This window comes from Loxodonta africana, chromosome 16, assembly GCF_030014295.1.
Source record: "Loxodonta africana isolate mLoxAfr1 chromosome 16, mLoxAfr1.hap2, whole genome shotgun sequence".
In the NCBI taxonomy this organism is placed as follows: domain Eukaryota; kingdom Metazoa; phylum Chordata; class Mammalia; order Proboscidea; family Elephantidae; genus Loxodonta; species Loxodonta africana.
Window position 1 is genome coordinate 57,448,426 of NC_087357.1, and position 25,452 is coordinate 57,473,877.

Sequence of the window (25,452 nt, forward strand, 5' to 3'; positions counted from 1 at the left end):
ACAAAATGTCTTACCTTACCTAAGAAGATGAGCTACGACACCCCAGCCTTGACTACCACACTGCCACCATCTTTACCTGGGTATTTTTAACCTCCGAAGGACCTGAGATGCAACCTCATCGCAAATGTTTCCAGCAAAGTGCCCCATCCAAGTCTTTTTTTCTTTCCTAGAGAGGAAAATTCGGCAGGGAAGATGAGACGGTAGAAAAGATAATTTACCTGCATCAATTTTCTGGAGAGCTCATTAGTGAGGAACTCTTCTTCCTTCTCGTAATTGACTGCAAGGGTTTCTTTCTCCTTCTGTAAAGCTTGGATTTTCTTGAATAAAGTGTTACTGATGAATTCTTCCTCTTGCTCAGCCCTGGCTTGCTGTTTAAAAAAAAAATTAAGAGAGAACAAAACAAAAGCACATGTTAAGCAAATAGGAAATTCACTAATTGAAATATAGTTCTTTAGTTTCAAAGTGGGTACCCATTTTAATTAGAGCTCTATTTTTAACTATGAACCGGCACATCCCAAGAAGCACAAACCAGACGAGCTGAGCAGCAACCATAAAAGCAAATGTTACTACTATCGCAAAGGACCCTCCTGTGCTATGTACTATCCTCTTCTTAAACGGACATTGTTGCTAGCTGCCATCGAGTTGGCCCCTGACTCAGGGCAACCCCAAACACAACATGCCACCCTCATGACAGGTTGCGGATCATCAGACCATTGTGCTCCACAGGGTTTTCACTGGCTGGTTTTCAGAAGTAGAATCACCAGGCCTTTCTTCCTAGTCTTTCTTTGGAAGCTCTGCTAAAACCTGTTCAGCATCATAGGAACATACAAGCCTCCACTGGCAGACAGGTGGAGGCTCTGCATGTGGTGCACTGGCTGGAAGCTGAACCCAGACCTCCCGTGTGGAAGGTAAGAATTCTACCACTGAGCCACCAGCGCGTCATTCTTAAAGTCATACTTCAAAGAAATTAGCCAAGACCATCCTGTCGTTTTTAAGCAGCAATCCCAAGTCCAACAGAATACAGAACACTGGTTCGCTTCTGCGGTATGTGCGCTGATTTGTGACAACCTTCTGCATGTCCCTACATACAGCACAGAGGTTTATAATTAAAATATTTAGGGGACTGGTATAGAGAAGTTCAACGTACTTAAAAGCAACATCATGTCACTTACTTAGGATGTTACTGAAACGGTTTGGATATGCCATTAGAAAAGGCGTACAGAGACACATGGGCACATTTATATATTCATTGACTACTGAACAGAAAGAAATACACCAAATGGCTAAAAAGTCATTATTGCAAGATAGTGGGAATCTAGGGGGTGGAGGGTAAGGCCGAATGGGAGGAGTTTCATCTTTGACTTTATTTTCCTTTCGGGGAGTTTTTTGGGGAGAAGGACCAGGACAGGCATTACTGAATTTTCAAAATATGGGAGGAAAGAAGGTCTGACATAATTCAGTAGAGATGAAAATATTCTTCTGTAGATCCCCCCCAAAATGCTTCAACGGAAGAAACAGAAAAATCTAACAATCCTTGAAGGAAATTCATCTTTCCACAAAGAGCTTACTTGTCTCAAATAGGCTCAATGCTATTCAAAGCACTTTTTAAACTGCAACGTTTTGATGCATTCATCCCAAAAAATGCATTTCCAGTGTTTCTGCCAAGTGCGGGAGAGTTACATGAATCCCAAGCCTCCAATCACCTGTCACTTATAAAAATACAAGAGGGTCGGAAGAGCAGGAGAGAAAAGGGTACCTGCGTTAAGCAATTACCACCTTTTATTGTAAAAAGGTCTGACAACCACTCCCAGCTCTGGTGCTTCAGATTTCTGTACATATTCGCCAGCTCCCCCAACACCCACACCCTGATATCCATGGTTTCTGTGGATTCTACAATCCCTGCTCTCAATTACAGTGGCCTTAGAGGAAGTACACCAATCCCTGAAAGTGCTTTCCAAGCAATTCTACAAAAGAGGACTACACATGTATCTTAAACTGAGAAACACTGCTACACGAAAGGTGGTAGCTTTGCCAGGAGAAGGCCTCGTACTCAAGTTCTTTAAGACACCAGTCTGGGATCGACTGGGAGGGTTGAGCAACAAAGGACATGTCATTCAGCTAATTAATTTTTATTACCAGCCAAGGACATCAAGTGAGCACTCCCTATCCCCCCGTGGTTCCCTTACACACTTCACATTTCATTAGCACTTTTCAATGCGTTACTGCTTCCACCAAGGTCAAGGGAAACTGCTGTAGATCGGTACTTTCCCTCCCCCTTTAATCTTGACACATCTTCAAAGTGCATAAACTTCAAGATCTCCAGATTTCTCATACCAGTGCAATGGGCAGGAATCCAAGGCATTTACTGAGGGCATACTTGACACATATATCCAAGCCTGCAATCTGTTCAAGCTACCTGTTTTTCTGGTTTTGACCAAGTTCTATATGATCTGAATGTTGATTGCTCTAAAAGAAAGGTCGAGAGCCACTGTACTGCTTCTGCTGTCGGTTCTGTATTTAGAATTCAAAAGGGTGTTTGCCATCCATGCAAAAGGCCTGATTATCAACGAGACTCAACATCTTACCCATATTACACATTTAATGTTTTAGGCAACCGGCAAATTTAATCGTAAACAGTAAAAGGGAACCAGACAGAAGATCATACTACCACCTTCCCTTCCCTCTTACATAGGAGCCTAGAGATGAGAAATTGAAAACAAGAGGCTGGACCCTAAGAGTTACCTTCTTCCTACCCCCAATACCCTCATCTAACCATTAAGTTACACGGACAACAGATTTCAGTGTAATATTCTTTAAAAAAACTCTGAGATAAGAAATAGATTAGTGGTTGTCTAAGCTGGGGTGGATGGAGGGTTGGGGATGACTGCTAAAGGGTATGGGGTTTCTTTTGGGGGTATTAAAATGTTCTGGAATTAAAACAACCTTGTGACTATATTAAAAACATATTAAATGGGTGAATTTTACAGTATGTGAATTATATCTCAATGAAAAAAAAAACCTCTGAAAATCTGCAGGGTTTGTAGCTCAAAGGAAAGAATCCTGGGAACACTGTGGTAAAGCACTCAGTTGTTAACTGAAAGGTCAAGGGTTCAAACCCTTCACCTGCTCTGCAGGAGTCTGCTTCTGGAAATATTACAGCCTTGGAAACACTATAGGGAGTTCTACTCTGTCCTATACCGTCACTATGAGTGAGAATCAACTCAATAGCAATGGGTTTGATTGGTTATGGTTAGTTCAAAGGAGGAGTCTTTGGGTGGTACAAACAATTAAGCACTCAACTACTAACCAAAAGGTTGGTGGTTCAAACCCACCCAAAGGCGGCTTGGAAGAAAAGCCTGGCCATCTACTTCCTAAAGGCCACAGCTCTGACAATCCTGTGGAGTGCAGTTCTACTCTACACACATGGGGTCGCCACGAGTCGGAATTGACTCAATCGCAACTGGTTTGTTTTTGTTTTTTTTCAGGGGGTGGGGAGGGTTGGTAGTTCAGAGAGCATTTTTTTCTTTGTTGTGTTTTTCCCAGGGAATGCAGCAGAAAGAGAAAAAAAAAGTGCTTCCCAAAGTAAGTGACCCATCAACAGCTGTGGGCAGCTGAGGCACTGGCAAACAACATTATTCATCACTGCAGAATAGCCACTTGTTTCTTGGCAAAGCCCATCAAGCAGCAAATGCCACTTTTAGGATCCCTAAATAAATAACAGGAACCGTTACGATGCCTGTGAAGGCCTATCTAATGTAGCGAAACACAATGCAGATCTTACCAGAGGCCTCCTTAGCTAAGTCTTTCCTACTTCTTGGTTCTCACTGGGAGGATGTTATTCTGCCCCCCACAGAAACTGAAAGCTCAGAGAAAACCATCCAGAAAAGTAAGATTCCCAGTCCCCAATACATAAAACCCAGCTCGCCCTTCTGACAACATGCATAAGACCTTGACTCTCAGAGAATAAGCCACGTATCACAGACAAGGATTAAGCATCCATTTTGGCTGATCCACCCTGCTGCCTTCTCCCCATGTTCTGTGTACTATCTCAATCTTAGTCTTAGTCCTGGTTTTCTACTTGAGCTGCAAAACAAATTACCTTCCCATTTTATTCCCCCAAAAGAAGCCAGGAGCCAAGTACACACAGCCAGGTAGCAAAGACGCAAGCCCCAGCCACCGTTTGTACGTACTATGAGGGGGACAGACTGGGAGCAGACAGTGGGTGGACAGAGGGGAAATAAAATAGGCTGCCTTATGAAGCTGTATCATCAGGTTTGATGATCAGGATAGTTTCCTTTTTATTTGAAGTGCTTGAAAATCACCCAATACCTAAATACACCCAAATTCAAAAATAAAGCTGCCTTTCAAATACTAAACAAATGCATCAAGATTCACTGCGAGCTCTCATCAACAAAGAAAATGTGGGAAAAAAAAATTAGGAACTCATTGAAGGAAGAAATCTGTTATTAGTGTTTTGGATACGTTTGCAGAACTGAAGACTGGGGAAATCAAAGAATTAGTCATTCTGTTTTCATGATCAATATGTTTCTAGTTGCTATGCTTAGAAACAGTGAATTTGGTATAATCTTCACTCGTTACTTGGTGTCTGTTATTTAACACATTGTCCCTCACCCAGCAGTACTTACTCAATACCTGTTAACATGAGGACTAGAGTATAAAGCATCTCTCCATCATTCTTTCCCCATCCCAAGAAAGAACCAACACACAAAAAAAAAAGTGAAATAAAAAAAAAAAAAAGGGAAGGAGAAAGGGGTGGTGGGAGTGACTGGAGAAACTTACCAGATCCTCTGGGAAAAATACACACCAAAAAAAATTCTTCAGTTATCTTCTCCTGAGTCATCCCATATTTAGATGATCACATTATAAATGAAAGTAATTTTTGGTGGTTAAGGAAAATACAGGTTGTTCTGACCTACTGTTATTGTAACCAGGGAACAAATTTGACAGAAGATTCCAGTGTGATTGTTTAGTGGTTCTCCTATCATTGGCATTTTGGAGATCGAGGGTTAGCAGAGAAAGAAAAATTCAAAAACTCTGAACAACAGCATCCATTGCTGATGAGAAAATCCAGATACCAAAGACAAAATCACGTGGGATGACTCGACTCATGATATGTCAAGCCCAAGAAAAAGGACAGTTTTCCCAGCAAGAAATTACAGGCAAATACCTGCTTGGTAGCAGCCATACGTAAAGGAGAAGATCAGGATAAAGTTCAAGTGGGTACCCAATACATTTGCATTTGTTTAAAAAAAAAAAAACTTCTTTTAAGTTAGTTGGTGACGTGTTTTAATAGCAAAGAATCATAAAACTAAGGTACCTATAAGTTTTAATGCTTAAGAACCCTGGAACACCCTATATATTATTTTGATTATTTAAATTTATATATCTATCTAAATGTGTTCTTCTAATTATTTAAATTTACTAGATGGAAATGGGTTTGATTTGGTTTTTATTGTGTTGTCTAGTCAAACCTCAATTTTAATGACCTTAACATCTCAATTCAAAATAGCATCTGAAACCATAGAGTTATGAAGGCAGGATCCACCCAACACACACAGGGGGTGGAAAAAACTGTTATTTACTAGGTGATACCACTGCACATATCGATTGTTCCAGGAGATGCTCGGAATTTAGCAGCATCCCTCATGACTGATGACTGAAAGCTGGCTGGCACTTGCAGGATTAGAGGGAGTATTATTCATGCCAATGAGTTTGTCAGCATAAACCACTGTCCAGTGGAAATCTGTCACATTTAAGTACTAATACCGTGTGGAACATAACAAACTATTAATAACATTGCAAAGGATAGGAATTCCAGAACGCTTAATTCTGCTCATTAGGAATCTGTATACAGACCAAGAGGCCATCCATTCGAACAGAACAAGGGGATACTGTGTGGTTTAAAATCAGGAAAGGTATGTGTCAGGGTTGTATGCTTTCACCATACTTATTCAATCTGTATGCTAACAAAATAACATAAGAAACTTGACTATATGAAGAAGAACATGGCATTGGGACTGACGGAAGACTCATTAACAACCGACGATGTGCAGATGACACAACCTTGTTTGCTGAAAGTGAAGAGGACTTGAAGCACTTACTAATGAAGATCAAGTATGGATTACACCTCAACATAAAGAAAACAAAACTCCTCAGCACTGGACCAATAAGCAACATCACGATAAATGGAGAAAAGACTGAAGTTGTTAAGGGTTTCATTTTGCTTGGATCCACAATCAACACTCATGGAAAGAACAGTCAAGAAACAACACATTACGCCGCACAAATGTGCTGCAAAGACCTCTTTAAAGTGTTGAAAAGCAAAGATGTCACTTTAAGGACTAAGGTGGGCCTGCCTCAAGCCATCACGTTTTCAATTGCCTAATATGCATGGAGGGATCAGTCCCTAGAACAGGACATCATGCTTGGTAAAGTAGAGGGTCAGCAAAAAAAAGGAAGACCCTCAACGAGATGGATTGACAGAGTGCCTGCAACAATGGGCTCAAGCGTAACAGAGATTGTGAGGATGGCACAGGACTGGGCAGTGTCTTGTTCTGTTGTACAAAGGGTCGTTATGAGTTGGAACCAACTCAACAACACCTAACAACAACAACAACATGCATGCAAAAGCTGAACAATGAATAAGGAAGACTGAAGAAGAAATGACGCCTTTTAATTACGGTGCTGGCGAAGAACATTAAATGTACCATGGACAGCCACAAGAACGAACAAGTCTGTCTTGGAAGAAGTATAGCCAGTATGCTTCTTAGAAGCAAGGATGACGAGACTTCATCTCAAGTACTTTGGACACGTTATCAGGAGGGACCAGTCCCTGGAGAAGGATATCATGCTCGGTAAAGTAAGAGGGTCAGCAAAAAAGAGAAAGACCCTTAATAAGATGGACTGACACAGTGGCTGCAACAATGGACTCAAATATAGCAACGACTGTGAAGATGGTACAGGACCAGACAGTGTTTTGTGCTATTGTACGTAGAGTCATTGTGGTTGGGAACCAACTTGATGGCACCTTAAAACACTACTACAGGAGTAAGGAGCCCCGCTGGCGCAGTGGTTAAGAGCTCTGTTGCTAACCAACGAACCCCTATGGGGTCGCTATGAATCAGAAATAGGCTTGATGGCAATGGATGGGCATATTAGCCCTGGTGGCGGAGTGGTTAAATGCTCAGGTTCAGCTGCTAACCCAAATATCATTGGTTTGAACCCACCAGCCACTCCATGGGAGAAAGATGTGGTAGTCTGCTTCCAAAAAAATTAAAGCCTTGGAAACCCTATGGAGCAGTTCTACTCTGTCCTATAGGGTAGCCATGAGTCAGTGTCAACTCAACAGCAACAGGTTTACAACACAGACGGGGGGCAGATGACACAGAAGACAAGCCCATATATACCTCTGTTTCTCTATTAGAAGAACTTTTAAGGAGACAATTTCAGTTAGACGCCTGAGTATTACAATTCTCTATTTAGTCTAGAGAAGCACTAGGCTATTTTGTGCTTCCGCCATATACTGCACAACAGCTTACAGTAAAAGCAATTGTCGATAAATTAAAGCATGTATCTTATTTATCTCATTCCAGTATCGCCAGCACATCAGTAAGTACATAAAGATAAGGGGCAGGAATCATCAGTTAGGCCTCACAACTGTGCTGCTCCTCCCCCGATGCTATGCCTAGGCCCTTGTTACAGGAGTGCTGGGCAAGGAGAAAGCAGCACTACGGTGAGTTCCGGGACATGAAGAGCTCCAAAACTTGAGGCTCCAAAGGACCCTGACAGTTACTAAGGTTTATCAGTCATGTGATGCCTGAAGCCCCTTCAGTGCCTCTGAAACCATCTTTAGGCAAAGATTAGTTAATGCCCGCCTCCCCCCTCCCCGCCCCGCCACTAGTCTGCTGTGGGCCCACAGATGTCCTTCTGTGCATTTCCTGTTACACACGGTTAGTACATAGCTCCACGTACACATCTCACCACATGAATTCAACACCCAATCTGGTCCATACCTGGATCAAGAAGGCAAGTCCACTGGTCACTTGTTTGGATTTAGAGCAATGTGAATTTGCCACAGAAGTTTGTGTAACTCATGCTTGATTTATGAACTTATTGTGCATAGGTGACAAAGAGTTCACTTGCTGGTCCGCAGGCCACACTTTGAATAGTGCTGGCTCAGGGGATGTTCATACACACTGCCAGGCTCTAGACTCAGACTGCCTGGTTTACAGTGTGGTTGTTCCTGCCTCTGCTGTGTGATCCCAGGAGAGTCATGTGACCTCTATGCCGCCATTTGCTCCTCTGTAAATGAAAATAATGGCACCTTCCTCTGGGTTGGTTGTGAGGAAAAATTGAAATAATTCATATAAAGTGTATCATCACACTGCCTTGCATGATTAAGAACTCAAGAGATACCTACAAGAAGGGCTGGGGAGGGGGAACGGGTTGATTAATGAAAATACAATGAAGACTTCTGTTGTCTTCCTTCAATTAACAAAAAGGGGAAAAGGACAAAATTATGGTGTATCCACAAAAAGAAATATAGTGGAATCATGAAAAAGAATATTGTTCCAACATACTGACATAAAAGTATATCCAGCAACAATGGTTAAGTGAAATCCAAAGCTGAATGTGTATATATAAAGTAGAGAAGCCCTGTTGAGCTCCCAAATATCACACACACAAGGACATAAACTACTATGAGTAAGTCATCAGAAGTAAAAATCTATTTAGGATCCCACACACATACACTACCCTACCCTCACACCCCACAAAGACTTCAATATTCAAATTCTCATAAGCTATAAAAATAACTTTATATAAAGTATTTAAGGAAATTCAATACAGTGGACTAGGAGAAAAGACAAAAAAAAAAATCAGGTAGTTTGAAAAAGAAAATAGAACTTTTCGAAAAACATCTTTAAGTCCATCTTGCATTTTGGATTTAGACAGCAAATTCAACACAGCTCAACAGCAATTTAAAGAACTGGAAGACCTAAGAAATAATCCCAAAAATGTGGCACAAAGAAACAAGAAGACAGAAAATGTGAAAGGTACCAAAAGATACAGGAAGGAAAAACAAAACCACATCTAACTAAAGACTATGAAATATACTAAAGAGGAAAAAGAGGATGAGAATATTGAGGCGATGGCTGAAAATTTCTCAGAACTAATGCAAGACATGAATCTATAGATGCAGGAAGCACAAGGTATGTACCAAGAGGGGTATGGTGTTGGTGGGCAAGTCCTCCGCTAGTTTCACTTGGCTTACGCGTATGTCTGCATTCGGCTGAAGGGACAGCTGAGCCAGAATATCCCAGATCACGAATAGGAAATAGACTCCCCTTCTTGATGGGACCAAACCAAACCCAAACCCATTCCCATTGCCACCAAGTCAATTCCAACTCATAGCGACCCTACAGGACAGAGTAGAGTTGCCCCATATGGTTTCCAAGGAATGCCTGGTAGATTCGAACTGCCAACTCCTTTGATTAGCAGCCGTAGCTCTTAACCACTATGCCACCAGGGCTTCCTCTTGATGGAAGAGCAGTAAAATATTGTGCCCATAATTTTCAGTCTACCACACTCAACCAGGACACTTCCATTTTCTACACATCTTCCCTTCTTTTGAAGGCACAGATTTTCTAAAATCTCTCAAGGCTTTTCAGTAACTTATCAGCAAGGGAGAGGAACAACTGCAGAATTTGGTTAGCACGTTAGGTCAGGTGTAAGTTAACAACCAAATTAAGTATAATCGGAAGAATTTTTGTTTTAATCTTACATGATATATTCATACTGCAAATATTCATTCTCTCTTGTTGACAGCACTTGAAATGGAAGAGCCTCAGTGTGGAGTAACAAACCATTTTCCCAATTACAAACACAGGAACTGGTCCTGCAGCATTATCATGGGCAATCTTCCCCAGACCTAGAAGTGAAACCTGTGAGAGCTGGAACTCAATGGGACTGCCTTGTTTTTCCCAGGCTCACAAGTTTTCTGGCTTTGAGAGGGTACAGTCTTACCACTTTTGTATCGCTCTCGATTAATGGAAAATAATTTGAGTTTTCCTTCTCTGACAGGTTTCTGCCTTACATACATTCCAGCTTTCACAGGTTTTACTGTATAAAGACGTTAGACAAAATTACACTCCCTGTGTATGGGGGTCCAAGGTCTGTGCCTCACAGAGTCACAAACCACACATTTGTACAAATAAGTGTCACAAACTAGATGTCTAAACAGAAAGGGAGAAATGACCATATCAGTGACTGTGATTTATGATTGACACCATCGATGAACTTAAATCCAAGATCTTTAGATTGATCAATTACTGTCCCCAAATCATATTTTGGCTCAGACAACAATGCCACTATGGGAAATTATTCATTACTCTTAGACGTGCTCCTATGGCTGAGGCCTCCTTCAGTTATTCACGAGAAAACCAGCAATGCCACAACTTCTTCAACTCTCCCTTCTCCGGGAGACCTACCCCTGAGGTGCTACGGCAGTGACTGAGGCTGGGGAACAGGGATATGAACTGGTTACAGCTTTATATGCTTGGGAGATGTGACGTAATTATTACTTAGTTGCCACCTGTGACTAGAAAAGGAGTTAGTCAAGTACCTCCTACTCCAAACAATCAACAGAGGGAGCTCTGGGGTAAGGTGAACTCTGTGGAAACAGGAAGTAAGGCCAATTATAGCTGAAAAAAAGACTGAGAAATCCATCTCTCCTCCAACACCTCCCACCCACCCACAAGCTTACATTCCCAAGGTCAGAAAAGTCTTAAAGAAAATTAAAAACAGCAACAAAGACAACAACAAAAAAATTTGAGCAAAGAATAAAACTCATTGGCAGTCAATTTCACCTGGGAGGGAAAATTGATTGCAAATGAATATTATTTCAGACTGAATACTGGCCGTGAACCATTCGCCACGTACCCAACACAAAGCTCCCCTACACCGAACCCATCACTGCTGAATCAATTCCAACTCACAGTGACCCTACAAAACAGTAGAGTTGCCCCAAGAGGTTTCCAAGGAGCAGCTGGTGGATTCAAACTGCCGACCTTTTGGTTAGCAGCCAAGGTCTTAACTATTATGCCACCAGGGCTCCTCCCTACACCAGGAACCCTGTTATTCTAAACATGTTTGCACTGCTCTGACATGGGCAGAGGTGGTAAGCCTTAACCCTACCTGCAGTAGGCAACCCCGCCTACACCTCTTCTTCAATAAAAAGTTCCCAATCAGAAGAGCTGGCAAGTAGAAAAAGAACCTACCAGGTTTTTAAAATGTAATTCAACACATATGATGGAGCGAGCATCTCCTGCATGGCAAGTGCTGTGTGAATATGGCAAAGAATAACGCAGATATGGTTCCTGCCCTGAAGGGGTATATAATCTTCCTAGGAATTAAAGGAAAGCAACATCCTTAATCCATATGCTTTGTAATTGGCCTTGGAATGGTCTTGGCTCCATAACATAACCTAAAGAATAAAGGGATTTAAAATGGGATTAAGCTACTCAGAAGAAAAGGCTAAGTATTTTATCCATGACAGCAATAAAAGAAAGATAGCACGCTACTTAAGGCCTGGGGTTTGGTACATAAGCACTCAAACATGTGCTAAATAAGTATCTAGCATAATCTTACACAAATACAGACACATCCCCTTGGGTGGTGCACGTATTAATACGTTCAGCTGTTAATCAAAAGTTTGGTGGCTGGAGTCCACCCAGAGGCACCTGTGAGGAAAGGTCTGGCAATCTACTCCTGAAAAACCAGCCACTGAAAGCTGTAGGGAGTACAGTTTTACTCAGACACACATGGGGCTGCCATGAGTCAGGGGTTGTCATGAGTTGGGGGTCAACTCAACAGCAGCTAACAACAACACACACACACACATTTTTAACTCTATGGAGCCCATTCCTATAATAATATTGGCAGCCCATGTTTAAGTATCAATTATACATAGGACACTATGGGCAGGCTCATGCATACATCTCATTTAATTCATACACTGCCTCCATACACAGCCCCACCCACATCATACCTGGGAAAACAAGGGCTCAGAGAGGCCAAGCAGCTTGTCCAAAGACTCAAAGCTACTAAGTATCAGGACTATAGTTCTAACCTAAACCCTGGACTGACTCTAAAGCTCCTAGTCTTTCTATATATAGCCTACATTCAACATTCCGGTAATGCTGGGCCAAAGGGTACTGCATCATGCTCTAGAAGCCAGCATCCACTAATCTCACAACTAAAGCCAAGGTTATTTATGCCTCATTGTACCTGAGCATCACAAAGCAGCTCATTGTTGGGAAGAGACACCCTGTAATTGTTTTTCCAAACCAAGAATAACTAACACTGGGTGACTGACAGGTAATCTTTAGGAACTGCAAAAGAGCCACATTTTGCTACTGCGACTAAAACTGCAAGTAGAGAACTTATATTTCCTGATAGCATACACATCACCGTATTTGGTGCTCCTGTGTGTTGACAGCATGCTCTGGTAATTTCATTTCACTTCACATGCTCTTCTCCCTTCCTCTTTCAGATACTGACTTAAAGATGTATCTGTTGAGAGTGCGGGGAGATGTGCCAGAGAGGCCCAAGGGGCAGGCCTGCCACAAGCAGGCCAGTAAGGATATGGATTCAATACGATAAAGAAATAGCAGGATAAGAAAAGTCACACCCCACATATCTAAAAACGAATACCCTTTCATGTATCTCTCAAAAGCCAAGGGAAGTCAGAGAAGACAGCACACCCTGTACTTGTCATGGCCCAAAGATCTCAGTGTAGTGGTACAAGCAAGGAGATTAAATAGGACATCAAACAATTTAGTCAGAAAGATCTCAAGCCAAGGCTTTCTCTCTCCAACCTCACCCTGACCACTCCCCTGATCTCCACACTCTTAATCAACTGCCTACCTTCCATCTCCAACTGGAGATCACAAAGGCAACTCAAGCATGTTGTTTTTAGGTTCATCAATTCTTCTTCAGTCATCCTTATTCTCTGTCCAGCTTCTGTATGCATATAAGGCTATTGAAAATACCATGGCTTGTGTCAGGCGCACCTTAGTCCTCAAAGTGACATCTTTGCTTTTTAACACTTTAACGAGGTCTTTTGCAGATTTGCCCAATGCAACACGTCATTTGATTTCCTGACTGCTGCTTCCATGGGCGCTGGTTGTGGATTCAAGTAAAATGAAATCCTTGACAACTTCAATCTTTTCTCTGTTTATCATGACTTTGCTTAGGAGACTAGTTGTGAGAATTTTTGTTTTCTTTATGTTGAAGTGCAATCCATACTTTAGGCTGTAGTTCCTCATGAATACAATTAAGGGTTCTGGAATTTCCATTTTTTGCAATGTTATCTATAATTTGTTATGATCCACACAGTCAATAAATCACAGGTAAACATCTTTCTGGTATGATCTGCTTTCAGCCAAGATCTATCTGACATCAGCAATGATATCCGTTGCTCCACGTCCTCTTCTGAATCTGGATTGAATTTCTGGCAGTTCCTTGTCAATGTACTGCTGTAACCAATTTTGACTGATCATCATTAAAATTTTACTTATGTGTGATATCAATGATAATCGTTCAATAATTCTGCGTTCTGTTTGGTTGACCTTTCTTTAGAATGGGCACAAATATGGATCTGTTCCAGTCAGCTGTCCAGGAAGCTGTCTTCCAAACTTCTTGACATAGTCAAGTGAGCACCTCCAGCGCTACATTCATTTGTTGGAACATCTCAGTTGGTATTCTGTCAATTTTCATTCCCGTCAATGCAGCTTGGACTTCTTCCTTTAATACCATCAGTTCTTGATCATATGCTTCCTCCTGAAATGGCTGAACATCAACTAATTCTTTTTGGTACAGTGACTCTGTGTATTGTTTTCATCTGTTTTTTTATGTTTCCTGTGTCGTTCCACGTTTTCCCTGTAGAATTCTTCAATACTGCAACTTGACGCTTTGTTTTCTTCAGCTCTTTCAACTTGAGAATGGTGAGCTTGTACTTCCCTTTTGGTACTCCAATTCTGAGCTGCCCCTGCCACCAAATATAAAGTCAGCCCCGCCTCATTTGCCACCCCATTACATTGCTTCCTTCACTACCACCAGATTTACTTCTTTATTTGTCTCCTTGCCACTCCACATCATAACGTGGGCTCCATGAGGCAGGGCTAGTGTAGCTTCAGAGCCTAGAACTGTGCCTGGCATATGGTAAGTGCTCAAATATTGGTTGAACAAATGGACACTTGCTAAGATGTGGGAAAAGCCTCTCAATCTCTTAATCTTTTCTCCCTACTCTTCTGTTACTTAGCTGTAGGGCTGTCATTCAAGTACTAAGTCAGCTACTATTCCTACTCTTGGAGGAACTCACAGTCTAGTATTCCAGCTCTTTATAGCCTTCCACATCCCCATAATTGCTTTCACAGATGTTGTCAATACCAAAGCATGAGCCCTGTACTTAGGAGACCTAACTCTTCCACTTTTCCACCCTATCACCACTATTTACAATGTATACAGCAGCCCATTCAAGTGACCAACTGTGGGTTAAGGTTGTGTGTCAACTTGGCTGGGCCACAATTCTCAGTGCTTTGGCAGTTATGATGTAGTTTGGCAGTTACGTATAATGATGTAATCACCTCCATGATGGGATCTGATATAATGTAATCACCTCCATGACAAGATGTGCTATGAGAAGCCAATCAGTTAAAAAGGAGTTTCCTTGGGAGTGTGGCTTGTATCCAATATATATGAAATTTCTGGTAAAGCTCTCGGCTTTTGCTGTGCTCTGGATCCTGCATTTGGCTCATCATCATCTGACCTCCAGTTCGAGGAACTTGAGCTAGCAGCCTGCTGTCTTACCTGCCAATCTTGAGTTTTTTAGCCTCTGCAGCCCATGAGCCAGCAGCCTGCCATTTGACCTGCTGATCTTGGATTTGTCAGCCCCTGTGGCTACATGAGTTAGGGGTAGCCTCCAGCCTGATGCCTGACCCACAGACTTAGGACTTTCCAGCCTCTACGACCACGTGACCCATTTCCTTGAGATAAATCCACCTCTCTCTCTACCTTTACATACATTATATATATATATATACACATACACACACACATACATAGATACACGCATACATATATACATACATGCACACACACATATATACACACTTCACTAGTTTTGCTTCTCTAAAGAACTCAGCCTGAGACGCTAACCCTCAGCGTTAACTTCCTTCTTCTTCCATTTGATAATAGGACCCTCTCCCATTATAACTGGATGCATGACTCCCCAGCCTCCGTAAAATCTAGGTCAGGCCAGGGAGCTAATTTCTGGACAATAAGTTGAGAGTGGAAGTAGCAGCATCCAATTCTGGAGTCACATCATTAAGAAGGAAACAGTTGCCATCCATACCTGTTGCCCTTCCCACAAACTGGAATCAGAACTGGCAGTTATGAGCCCGTTTCCACCACGCAGGCAAGCCTAACGCCCCACAAGATATGCAATGAGATAAGAAGTCCCTAGGCCAGTGAGTAACCTCACGGAGAAAAATCCCCACCTACCCTGGACCACCCACCTTCCTCTGGACCTGCAGGTGAGAGCAACATCAACTCAAGTCACTATACTTCTGAGTCTCTGTTTCAGAGGTTTAACCTCTACCCTAACACAGTTTCTGAAGTGAAAACTCATCGGTATGAGAGAAGAGACAGAGCCAAGTTTAGAAATGAAAAACTCCCCAAGATACATAAAATTAAAAAGACAAAATGCTAGAGAGAACATGCATTATGATCCCATGAGTAAAGTGTTATTTAATGAGAGCACAGAAATAAAACATTCATATACTAATAAGTATTACAAATTATAAACAATAGTCCATTATGTTATATAAAAATATTACATAAACAAACAATTCTGAACATAAAAAACTTACTAGAACTGTGCCCAGGAAATACAACAATGCCTCTGGAGAGACATAATTTTACACAACATCCCCAAGGTTAAGAACATCGTACATACTGAACACTCAAAATACCATAAAAATGAATATTCACCTTGTGTTTATATGTACACACACACACAAACACAAATCTGGGAGGAACTACTTTACAGGCAATGGAGTCCCAAATCTTAATATCCGGACTGAACCCTGGTGGTACAGTGGTTAAGTGCTACGGCTGACAACCAAAAGGTCGGCAGTTGGAATCCACCAGGCAACCCTTGGTAACTCTATTGGGCAGTTCTACTCTGTCCTATAGGGTCGCTATGAGTCAGAATCGACTCAACAGCAACAGGTTTGTTTTTTTTTTTTTTTTTTGAACATTCATTTGGAGCCCTGGTGGTGCAGTGGTAAAGAGCTCAGCCACTAACCCAAAAGTCTGGCAGTTCAAATCCACCAGCTGCTCCTTTGAAACCCTACGGAGAAGTTCTACTCTGTCCTGTAGGGTCGCGATGAGTTGGAATCAACCCAATGGCAATGGATTTTTAACACTCACTTAAAAAAAAAAAAAAAAAAACTATATACTGCCCAGACCCTACCCCCTGACCCACTGGATCAGATCTGAGGGGTATGGCCCCGTGGTTCCTAGGTTAGCCAGAAGAAAAGGCAGGGGCAGATGAAAAGGCACTACACTAGCAATCAACTAACCTTAGCTGTAGGCCTGACTTTGCTGTTAACTCCTAATTAACCTCAGCAAGATACCTTCCTCACTAAGCCTCTGTAAACTGTCAGAGAATCTAAAGTCCCTTATGGCACAGAGGCTGATAAAGATCAGTCACATACTCAAGGGCAAGCCCTGTCATTATCAGTGGAAACTAAGGCCAAGAAAGATGGCCAGCCAGTGGGGAGCTAGGAATTAAAACTCAAATATTCCGTTCAGTTTATTCCATGTTCTTTCCACAATATCAGCCTGCTTTTGGCGGGGAGGTGGGGAGAGTAAGGGGAGGGTCTGCTTTGAATAGCAACTCCCATGGGAAGTATTCCCAAAATCCTCAGTTGCTAAATGGCAGAAAGAGGACAGCACTCTGATTAAATATAAAAAAAAATATAAGAGAATACAAATTCTCCTCCAAAAGCGAAAGGCCCCTGGGATCAAGGGATTTAAAGGGGAAGAAAGGGGAAAAAAAGAAGGATTACAAAAAAACTAGAAAACTCTTAAGTCTAAAGAAATTAAATAATCTCCTATGAAAAGCACTACTAACACTGTTATCCATCCCCTTCCAAACTCTACGCTTTTTAATACATTTAACAAAACTGGTTCACATTGTACGCACACCTTATTCCTTCTCCCCACTTTCATTGTACATATTCTCTTTTGACTAAACATTCTTCCCACAATTTTTTAAAATTTTATTGTGCTTTAGGTGAAAGCTTATAGTGCAAATCAGTTTCTCATTTAAAAATTTATACACAAATTGTTTTGTGACATTGGTTGCAATCCCCACAATGTGTCAGCATCCTTTCTCTTTCCACCCCAGGTTCTCTGTGTCTATTAGTCCAGGTTTCCAGTCCCTTCCTGCCTTCTCATCTTTGCTTTTGGTCTTGGTCTCATATACTTGACTGAGCTAAGAATAAGAAGCATGTTCCCAGTGTATGTTACTGTTTCTTTTATAGGCTCATCTAATCTTTGGCTGAAATGTGGACTTCAGGATCTCTCAATAATTTTTGACGTTACATATATCCTATCTTATTAACGTGCCATACAATTTCCCTACTGCCTGACATTCGAGTTGTTGCCAACGCTTCTGCTATAAGAATTGTTAAAACAAATATGCCTGAACAATGTTTTCTGCTGTACTAGCTGGATGCTCCTTCCAGCCCACGCTCCAACCTTGGGTGGGTATCAATATTCAGCTAAGACACGGGGATTTAAGCAAACACCTTCCTAAATCTGCAGCTACAAAGTCATGTCTGTTTCTTGTGCAGTTGCAGATGAGAAAAGCAGTAGCCAATTTATTTCCTGCTCATTGTCTGCCTGCTCATGCAAGGATGTCTAAGGGGTTGGCTTCTGAACACCTTCTGTGGAAGCATTCCCTCTGAAGAGGTAAAAGGCACAATGCTTTGGCTAAACTCTAAGGGTACCTTTGTGATTTGGGGGTTTTTGAGGCATGGTGGTTTTCTGTTTTTCAGTGAGGGAGAAGGGGTTGAATGAGGGAAGGTTTAATTTCTAGCAAGGGTTTAACTTTCTGCATAAAGTTTCTATTCCAGTTGGACGTGAGAATATAGTGGTCAAAATACATCACCTCCCTGATACCCAGGGGTGAGTCTGGTCAAAGAGGATAAGCTTCTCCGGCAGGGAAAAGAAAAAACAAAAACCACCTACCCTGGATAGTACTTAAGTAGTAACTCTCCCCTGCAAGAACTTCCAAGAAAGCTTGCTAACCCACTGTTACGGATTCAAGTCAAAATCTAGCACAGACCCTCAATCCTTTAAATACAATTCCAGGAAACTCTGAAAATCAAAAGCTGCAATATTTGGTAGGAAACGAAGCCAACCTGACCTGCCTTCATTTGGTGGCAAAGCCTGACCTGAATGGCCATGCGGCTGTTTGCAACTGTGCTGTCATACTGAGTGTGACCGTTCACCCGTTTTGCTGCAGAAATACTGATGTGTTTGATGATGACCTGCAGTTCCAACCCACGGACGGTGCCATACAGTATGTGGTATACGTTCAGGATTACCTTTCCATACCCCCACCTACCCACCTGCCAGAAAAACTTAATGCTAAGACACATCCAGCCCCAGGGATCCGGATCATTTTATTCTGCAATTCAAAGTAACTCCAAGTTTCATCCTTGGTTCTCTGGCAACTGGTATTTACATAATCTTATAAAGATCTTGTAATAAACTGCCTATAAAAATAGAAGAGGGAAGAAGGAGAAAGAAGAATTCAGAGAGTGCAAACGCAGGACATATTTAGCCTTTAAAATTAGCAAAACAGAACAGCCCAAATCATCTAACTACATCTTAAATGCTTTACAGGAGAATCAACAGCCTCCATTTCAATGAGGTGGAGGCACTATTACACTTAGATACAAAACTGCTGTCAACAACCAAAACGCTGCAAAATTAACTATGGTTCATAATTCAGACAGATCTACTGATATCTAATACTGGCAACGAATCAAAGTGAAAGAACAATTCAATGGCGGGGAAAGAGAAAGCAAAAGAGCAAGTTTGCACATGCATGTATACTCGTTGCCTCCCTCGTTTACCCGGCAGACACATACCAATAAGCTCCTATGTGTGTTACATACACCAGAAGGCACAACGGATACAACAGAAGTATAACGTCAGACAGGACCTTACATTCCAACAGGAATGCAACAGGGGAGAAATTGGCCTCATCCTGGTTCTGAAATTTTCTCTATGGCACTAAACTTGACTTCTACTCTCCTATGCAACTAAGACTGGATTTTCAGTAATTTGATAACTTTATCAAAGGCCTTTAAATGATCACTTTGACACATTCCAGTTACAGAGAGGTGGCCGGCAGATTAATCAGAGATACAGAGATTGATGTATGAAGGTGTTCACTTAGATGGCATCCATATATATGAATGCAAACAAGCTTGGAATGCCATGGATTGAATTATGTCCCCCCAAAAATGTGTATCAACTTGGTTAGGCCATAATTCCCAGTATTCTGTGGCTGTCCCCCATTTTGTGATTGTAATTTTATGTTAAAAGAGTGTTATGGTGAAATTGTAACACCCTTACCAGGTCACATCCCTGATCCAATGTAAAGGGAGTTTCCCTGGGGCGTGGCCTGTACTACCTGTATCTCTCAAGAGATAAAAGGAAATGGAAGCTAGCCTCGGGGAGGGGACCTCATACCACCAAGAAAACAGCACAGGGAGCAAAGTCTGAGAAGCTCCTTGACCTGGGGAAGATTAAGGACAAGGACCTTCCTCCAGAGCCTACAGAGAAAGAAGGCCTTCCCCTGGAGCTGACGCCCTGAATTTGGACTTTTGACCTACTTTACTGTGAGGAAATAACTTTCTCTTTGTTAAAGCCATCCACTTGTGTTTCTGTTAAAGCAGCACTAGATGACCAAGCCAGATGGCTTCCATATATATGAATGCAAACAAGCAACTGATCCAACAATGGATGGCCCCCCTCCGAAGATGTCTACATCCTAATCTCCAGAACCTGGGAATATGAAAGGTTATATGGCAAAGAGGAATTAAATTTGCAGATGGAATTAAGGCTGGTATTTAATCACCTAACCTTAAAACAGAATTATCCTGGACTATCCTTGTGGGCCCAATATAATAACAGGTGTCCTTTAAAGTGCGAAAAGGAGGCAGAGAGGAGATTAGAGTGACGTCATTTGAGAAACACTCCATCGCTGGCTTGGAAGATGAATAAGGAGGGGTCACCAGCCAAGGAATATGGGTGGTTTCTAGAAGCTGGAAAAAGCAAGGAAATGAATTCTCCTCTAGAGCTTCCCAAAAGAAATGCAGCCCTGCCAACACCTTGATTTTAGCCCAGTGAGACACCTGTTGGGCTTCTAACTTCCAAACCTGTAAGATAAGAAATTTGTCTTGTTTTAAGCCATTAAGTTTGTGGCGACTTTTTACAATCGCAGCAGAAAATTAATACAGAGTGTGATAAAATAAACGATGCTTTATCATGATGTCATGATATGATAAAATTGATCACAGTGGAATAATATGCTGCCATATTTAACACCACTGTCATTAGTTTTATCATACTGAAGTCTGGAGTCCTGGTGGCACAGTGGTTAAGGGCTTGGCTGCTAACCAAAAGGCCAGCAATTCAAAACTACCAGCTGCTCCCTGGAAACCCTATGGGGCAGTTCTACTCTGTCCTGTAGGGTCGCTAGGTCAATGGCAGTGGGTACCGGTATACTTAAGACCGAATGAAAATTGTCATGCTGTGTGTCCACTAGGAGCCAGCAGCCTAGGAATCACAACGTGATCCCAATTTTACCTCCTCTAAGGATTCATACCAGCCCTCAGATGCAACAGAAATGACTACAGGGTCACTGTGAGTCGGAATCAACTCAGCAGCAATGGGTTTCGTTCAACCTGGTGGCGTAGTGGTTAAGAGCTCTGGCTGCTAATCAAAAAGGTCGGCAGTTCGAATCTACCAGCCGGTCCTTGGGAAGCTCTATGGGGCAGTTCTATTCTGTGCTATAGGGTCACCATGAGTCAGAATTGACTCGATGGCAAAAAAAAAAAAAAGTAAAGTCTGGCTGAGATCTGCTCCTCTAGAGATGGCTGGGGCTGCTCCTTGGTGAATGAACCAGGTAAGGTGTGGGAAGGACAAGCTTTTTTTGACAGATGAGGAAGAACATGCAGGGGTAAAAAGGGGGGTTCACAGCATGAAAGATTCTCATCTAGGTAAATGTCAAGGACAAAGACTGTTCTATCTTCCCACCTCTGGCACACAGCAGGCACTTCATGCATTAGCACTTCATTTGAATGTTGCCGATCTGTTGAAAATTACTCACCAACTCCAAGTTACACATCAAAGTAAAAAGTTTGCTTTGGTCTGTACCGGTCTGGGTAGACACTGGTGGTTCAGTGACAGAACTCTCACCTTCCCTTCGGGAGACCTGGGTTTGATTACTGGCCAACGCACCTCCTGTGTAGCCACCACCCATCTGTCAGTGGGGGCTTGTGTGTGGCCATGACACTGAACAGGTTGTAGTGAAGTTTTCAGACTAGGATGGACTAAAAAGAAAGGCCTGGCAATCTACTTCTGAAAATCAGACAATGATAACTCTATGGATCACAATTGTTCAATCCATAATCAATCATGGTGATGGCCCAGGACAGGGTGGCATTTTGTTCAGTTGTGCACGGGGTCACCATGTGTGCGGGCCGACTCAGTAGCAGCTAACAGAAATCTATTGTAGCACTTTTCTTCCTGATGTCCTATATGCTAATTCCTTCTCCCCACTCCAATTCAGTGAGACCTCTAGAGTCTGTTCTGTGAGGTACTTGAACAGTCTTGCACTTGGCTTCTAGAAGGCTGCACTCCCAACATCCCAACGCTCTATCTTGACTCAATGCCCTCTTGTTGAGCATTTTTAATATCTTGAGACAGCTTCCAACCATGCTGAGCTGCCCGCCTGAGCTGTCTAAGCCATCTCCCAAGACACCAAAAACTGGGCGGCTAAAGCTCTAGTTACAGCATCGCGTTGCTGGAGTGAGTGGTTTACCCAAGTCCTATTGTTCCTTAAGCCCTAATATTTTTAGTGTATGATTTTTTGCAGAAAGCATAGTTGTTCAGGAAGACAAAGATCCTGTCAGGACAGACACTCCTATACTCAATTCAATGTTGTTAAGACGACGGGTACCAAACTGGTTGAAACTGACCATGGCAAAAGCTCTGACCATCCCAAGCCTTGGCAACACGGCATTCTAAATGTGTTTGATGATACCATGCAAAGGACATTGCTAATGGGATGTAACATGGTACTATATACTCCCACCAAAATACTAAATTCTGTAATCCGAAAAAAATAACATTTGATAAATCTTGGGTAGCAATCAATTTCGCAATCCCGTGTGTGTGTGTGTACGTACAACGTGCATGCACAGACATGTATGTATACGCACGTGTCACCATTGATGCACTGCATGTCCAGCTGCCTCACTAAATAGATTGCCACCACTATTCCCTCACCATGGAAGTTTCTGACATTTGCAAAAAGCTCCTTAGAAAAGATACCAGCCCCAAATGGTTTTTACAGGCAAGTTCCACCAAACTTTTTTAGGATGAAGATAACTACCATGTTATATGGAGCCCTGGTGGGGCAGTGGTTAAAAGCTTGGCTGCTAACCAAATGATCAGCAGTTTGAATCCACCAGCTACTCCTTGGAAGCTCTACGAGGCAGCTCTCCTCTGTACTATAGGGTTACTATGAGTCAGAATCAATTCAATGGCAATGGAGGGTTTTTTTGACCATGCTGTATAAACCGATATCTGTTAATAAAAATGAAAGAAAGCTACCCAGAAGTAACTCTAGTTCCAAAACAGTACAACACAAAAGCCAATGGACACTTTTAATAAATGTATAGAAATCCTGAATAAAATATCTGCAGAATGAAAGCAGTGGTGTATTAAAAAAGTATCCTTAATAGAGTTTATCTCAGGAATAAGTGGATGGCTCAACTTTAGAAAATCTATTACTGCATTTCATTACATGGGGATTTTTAAAATACGATCATCTCAACAGATGCAAAACATCTGACAAAATTTTGCTCAGTTTTGACAGCAAACAAAATAAAACAAGAACTATCTATATGTGATCAAACTGACAACAGCAACTTAAAAGGTTAGATGAGTTAGATAAGAAGGTGAGGGAGCAATGAGTTTGTGTTATTGGTGATAAAATAATCTGGAAAAGGATAGAGAACAAAGGGTTTGGTTTTTGTTTTTGTTTTTTCGATTCAGATGCTGTTATGGATTGAACTGTGTCCCCCAAAATTATGTGCTGTAATTCCTAATCTCTGTGCCTGTAGAGCCCTACTGGCACAGTGGTTAAACACTGTGGCCACTAACCAAAAGGTCAGCAGTTTGAATCCAGCAGCAGCTCCTTAGAAACCCTATGGGGCAGTTCAACTCTGTCATATAGGGTCAACGTGGCTTGGAATCGACTTGACGGCAACAGGTTTTTTTCTTTTTTTTTTTTTTTTGCTAACTGAAGGGTGGGCAGTTCAAACTCACCAGCCACTCCACAGGATAAAGATGTGGCAGTCTGCTTCTGTAAAGACTACAGCCTTAGAAATCCTGTGGGACAGTCCTATTCCATCCTATAGGGAGCGTAGCTATGAGTGGGAATCAACTCAATGGCTGTGGGTTTGGTTTTTTGGGTTATGCCTGTGGTTCTAATCCCATGTCTTTGTCATATTAATGAGGCAGAATTAGTGAAGGGTGTGTTTTAAGTCAATCTCTTTTGATATATAAAAGAGATTAAACAAGCAAGCAAGCTAGCAGAGATGGGTAAAGAGAGATGCCAAGCCACATGCAGGTCACCCAGGAGCAGAAGCTCAAAGAGACAAGGACTTTCCTCCCACACAGGCAAAGAAAGCCTTCCCCCAGAGCCAACACTCTTGAGTTCAGATTTCTAGCCTCCTAAACTGTGAGAAAATAATTTTCTGATTGTTAAAGCCACCCACTTGTGTTATTTCTGTTATAGCAGCACTAGGTAACCAAGACAGATACCATTTTAAAGCGTTTCAGTCAATCATGCTTTAATGTAACCAATGTCACTGAATTGTCTATGTGGCAATTGTTGAATTGGTTGTGTTTTGTTGTGTGTATCTTCACCAAAAAGAAAAGAAAACCCTATGAATCACCAACGGTCCAATCTGCAATCTCCATGAGGATGGCTCAAGATTGGGGCAGCGTTTGGTTCCATTGTATGTGGGGTCACCATGAGTCAGAGGCCTATGCTACAGAAGCTAACCACAACAAGAACAATGTATCTAACAAGTACTAGAAAAAATACAACTAACACATCACACCAACGATACAAAAAAAGAAAAACAAAACAAAACCCGTTGCCGTTGTAGATTCTGACTCATAGCAACCCTACAGGACAGAGTAGAACTGTCCCGTAGGGTTTCCAAGGAGTGGCTGGTGAATTTGAACTGTCGATCTTTTAGTCAGCAGCTGAGTTCTTAATCACTGCACCACCAGGGCACCAAATCAATGATAACCCAAAAACAAACCCATTGCTGTCAAGTCAATTCCGACTCACAGCGACTCTATAGGACAGAGTATAATCGCCCCATAGAGTTTCCAAGCAGCAGCTGGTAGATTTGAACTGCCAACCTTTTGGTTAACAGCTAAGCTCTTAACCACTATGCCACCATGGCTCCAAACCAATCACAGGATCTTTAAAAAATAAATTTATACATGAAAAAGAAAGGGCTCTTTCTTGAATTATTCTGGAATCTCATGGTGACCATACTTACTGTACTTTTTAGGAAAATATTTTTTCCAAATAGTTTGTCCCCTTGCCCATTTACATCACTTAAATTCAAGAAACTGTAATATTAAAACAAAAAAGTGCAAACATCCTACACTCCAGCATCTACGAAAAGCTTTTTATCAGATAACATATTTAAGAACAAAGTGTTAGAAGCACTCTCATTAAAATTAGGAACAAGAGAATGACATCTGCTATTATCGATATTATTCAACACTGTACAGAATGTCCTAGGTAATACAATAAACAGAAAGGAAATATGGGGGAGGTGTTTCTTATGTTAGGGTTAGGTTCCAAGGTCAGCGTGTAAGTGGGAAATGGCATAAAGTCAGTTCTCCTTTGATTATGATATGGTTGGGTTAGGGTTAGGGAGTCCTGGTCTGTAAAAAACAGGCTCCAGTGGAAAGGTACAAGGAAACAAATGTGGCCAACTAAGGGAGGGGGAGACTGCCCCAGAGCCTACA

At 41.9% G+C, this 25,452-nt stretch overlaps 1 protein-coding gene across 1 annotated transcript in view; it reads right to left on the bottom strand.

Annotated features, from left to right (window-relative positions):
- The window catches only part of CCDC6 (coiled-coil domain containing 6), a 125,162-nt gene that overhangs the window by 63,147 nt on the left and 36,563 nt on the right, over positions 1 to 25,452 (bottom strand). The window contains exon 2 of the mRNA XM_003409276.4: positions 219 to 368. Coding sequence (XP_003409324.1) covers positions 219 to 368 — 150 coding nt within the window. The remainder of the gene's footprint in view (positions 1 to 218; positions 369 to 25,452) is intronic.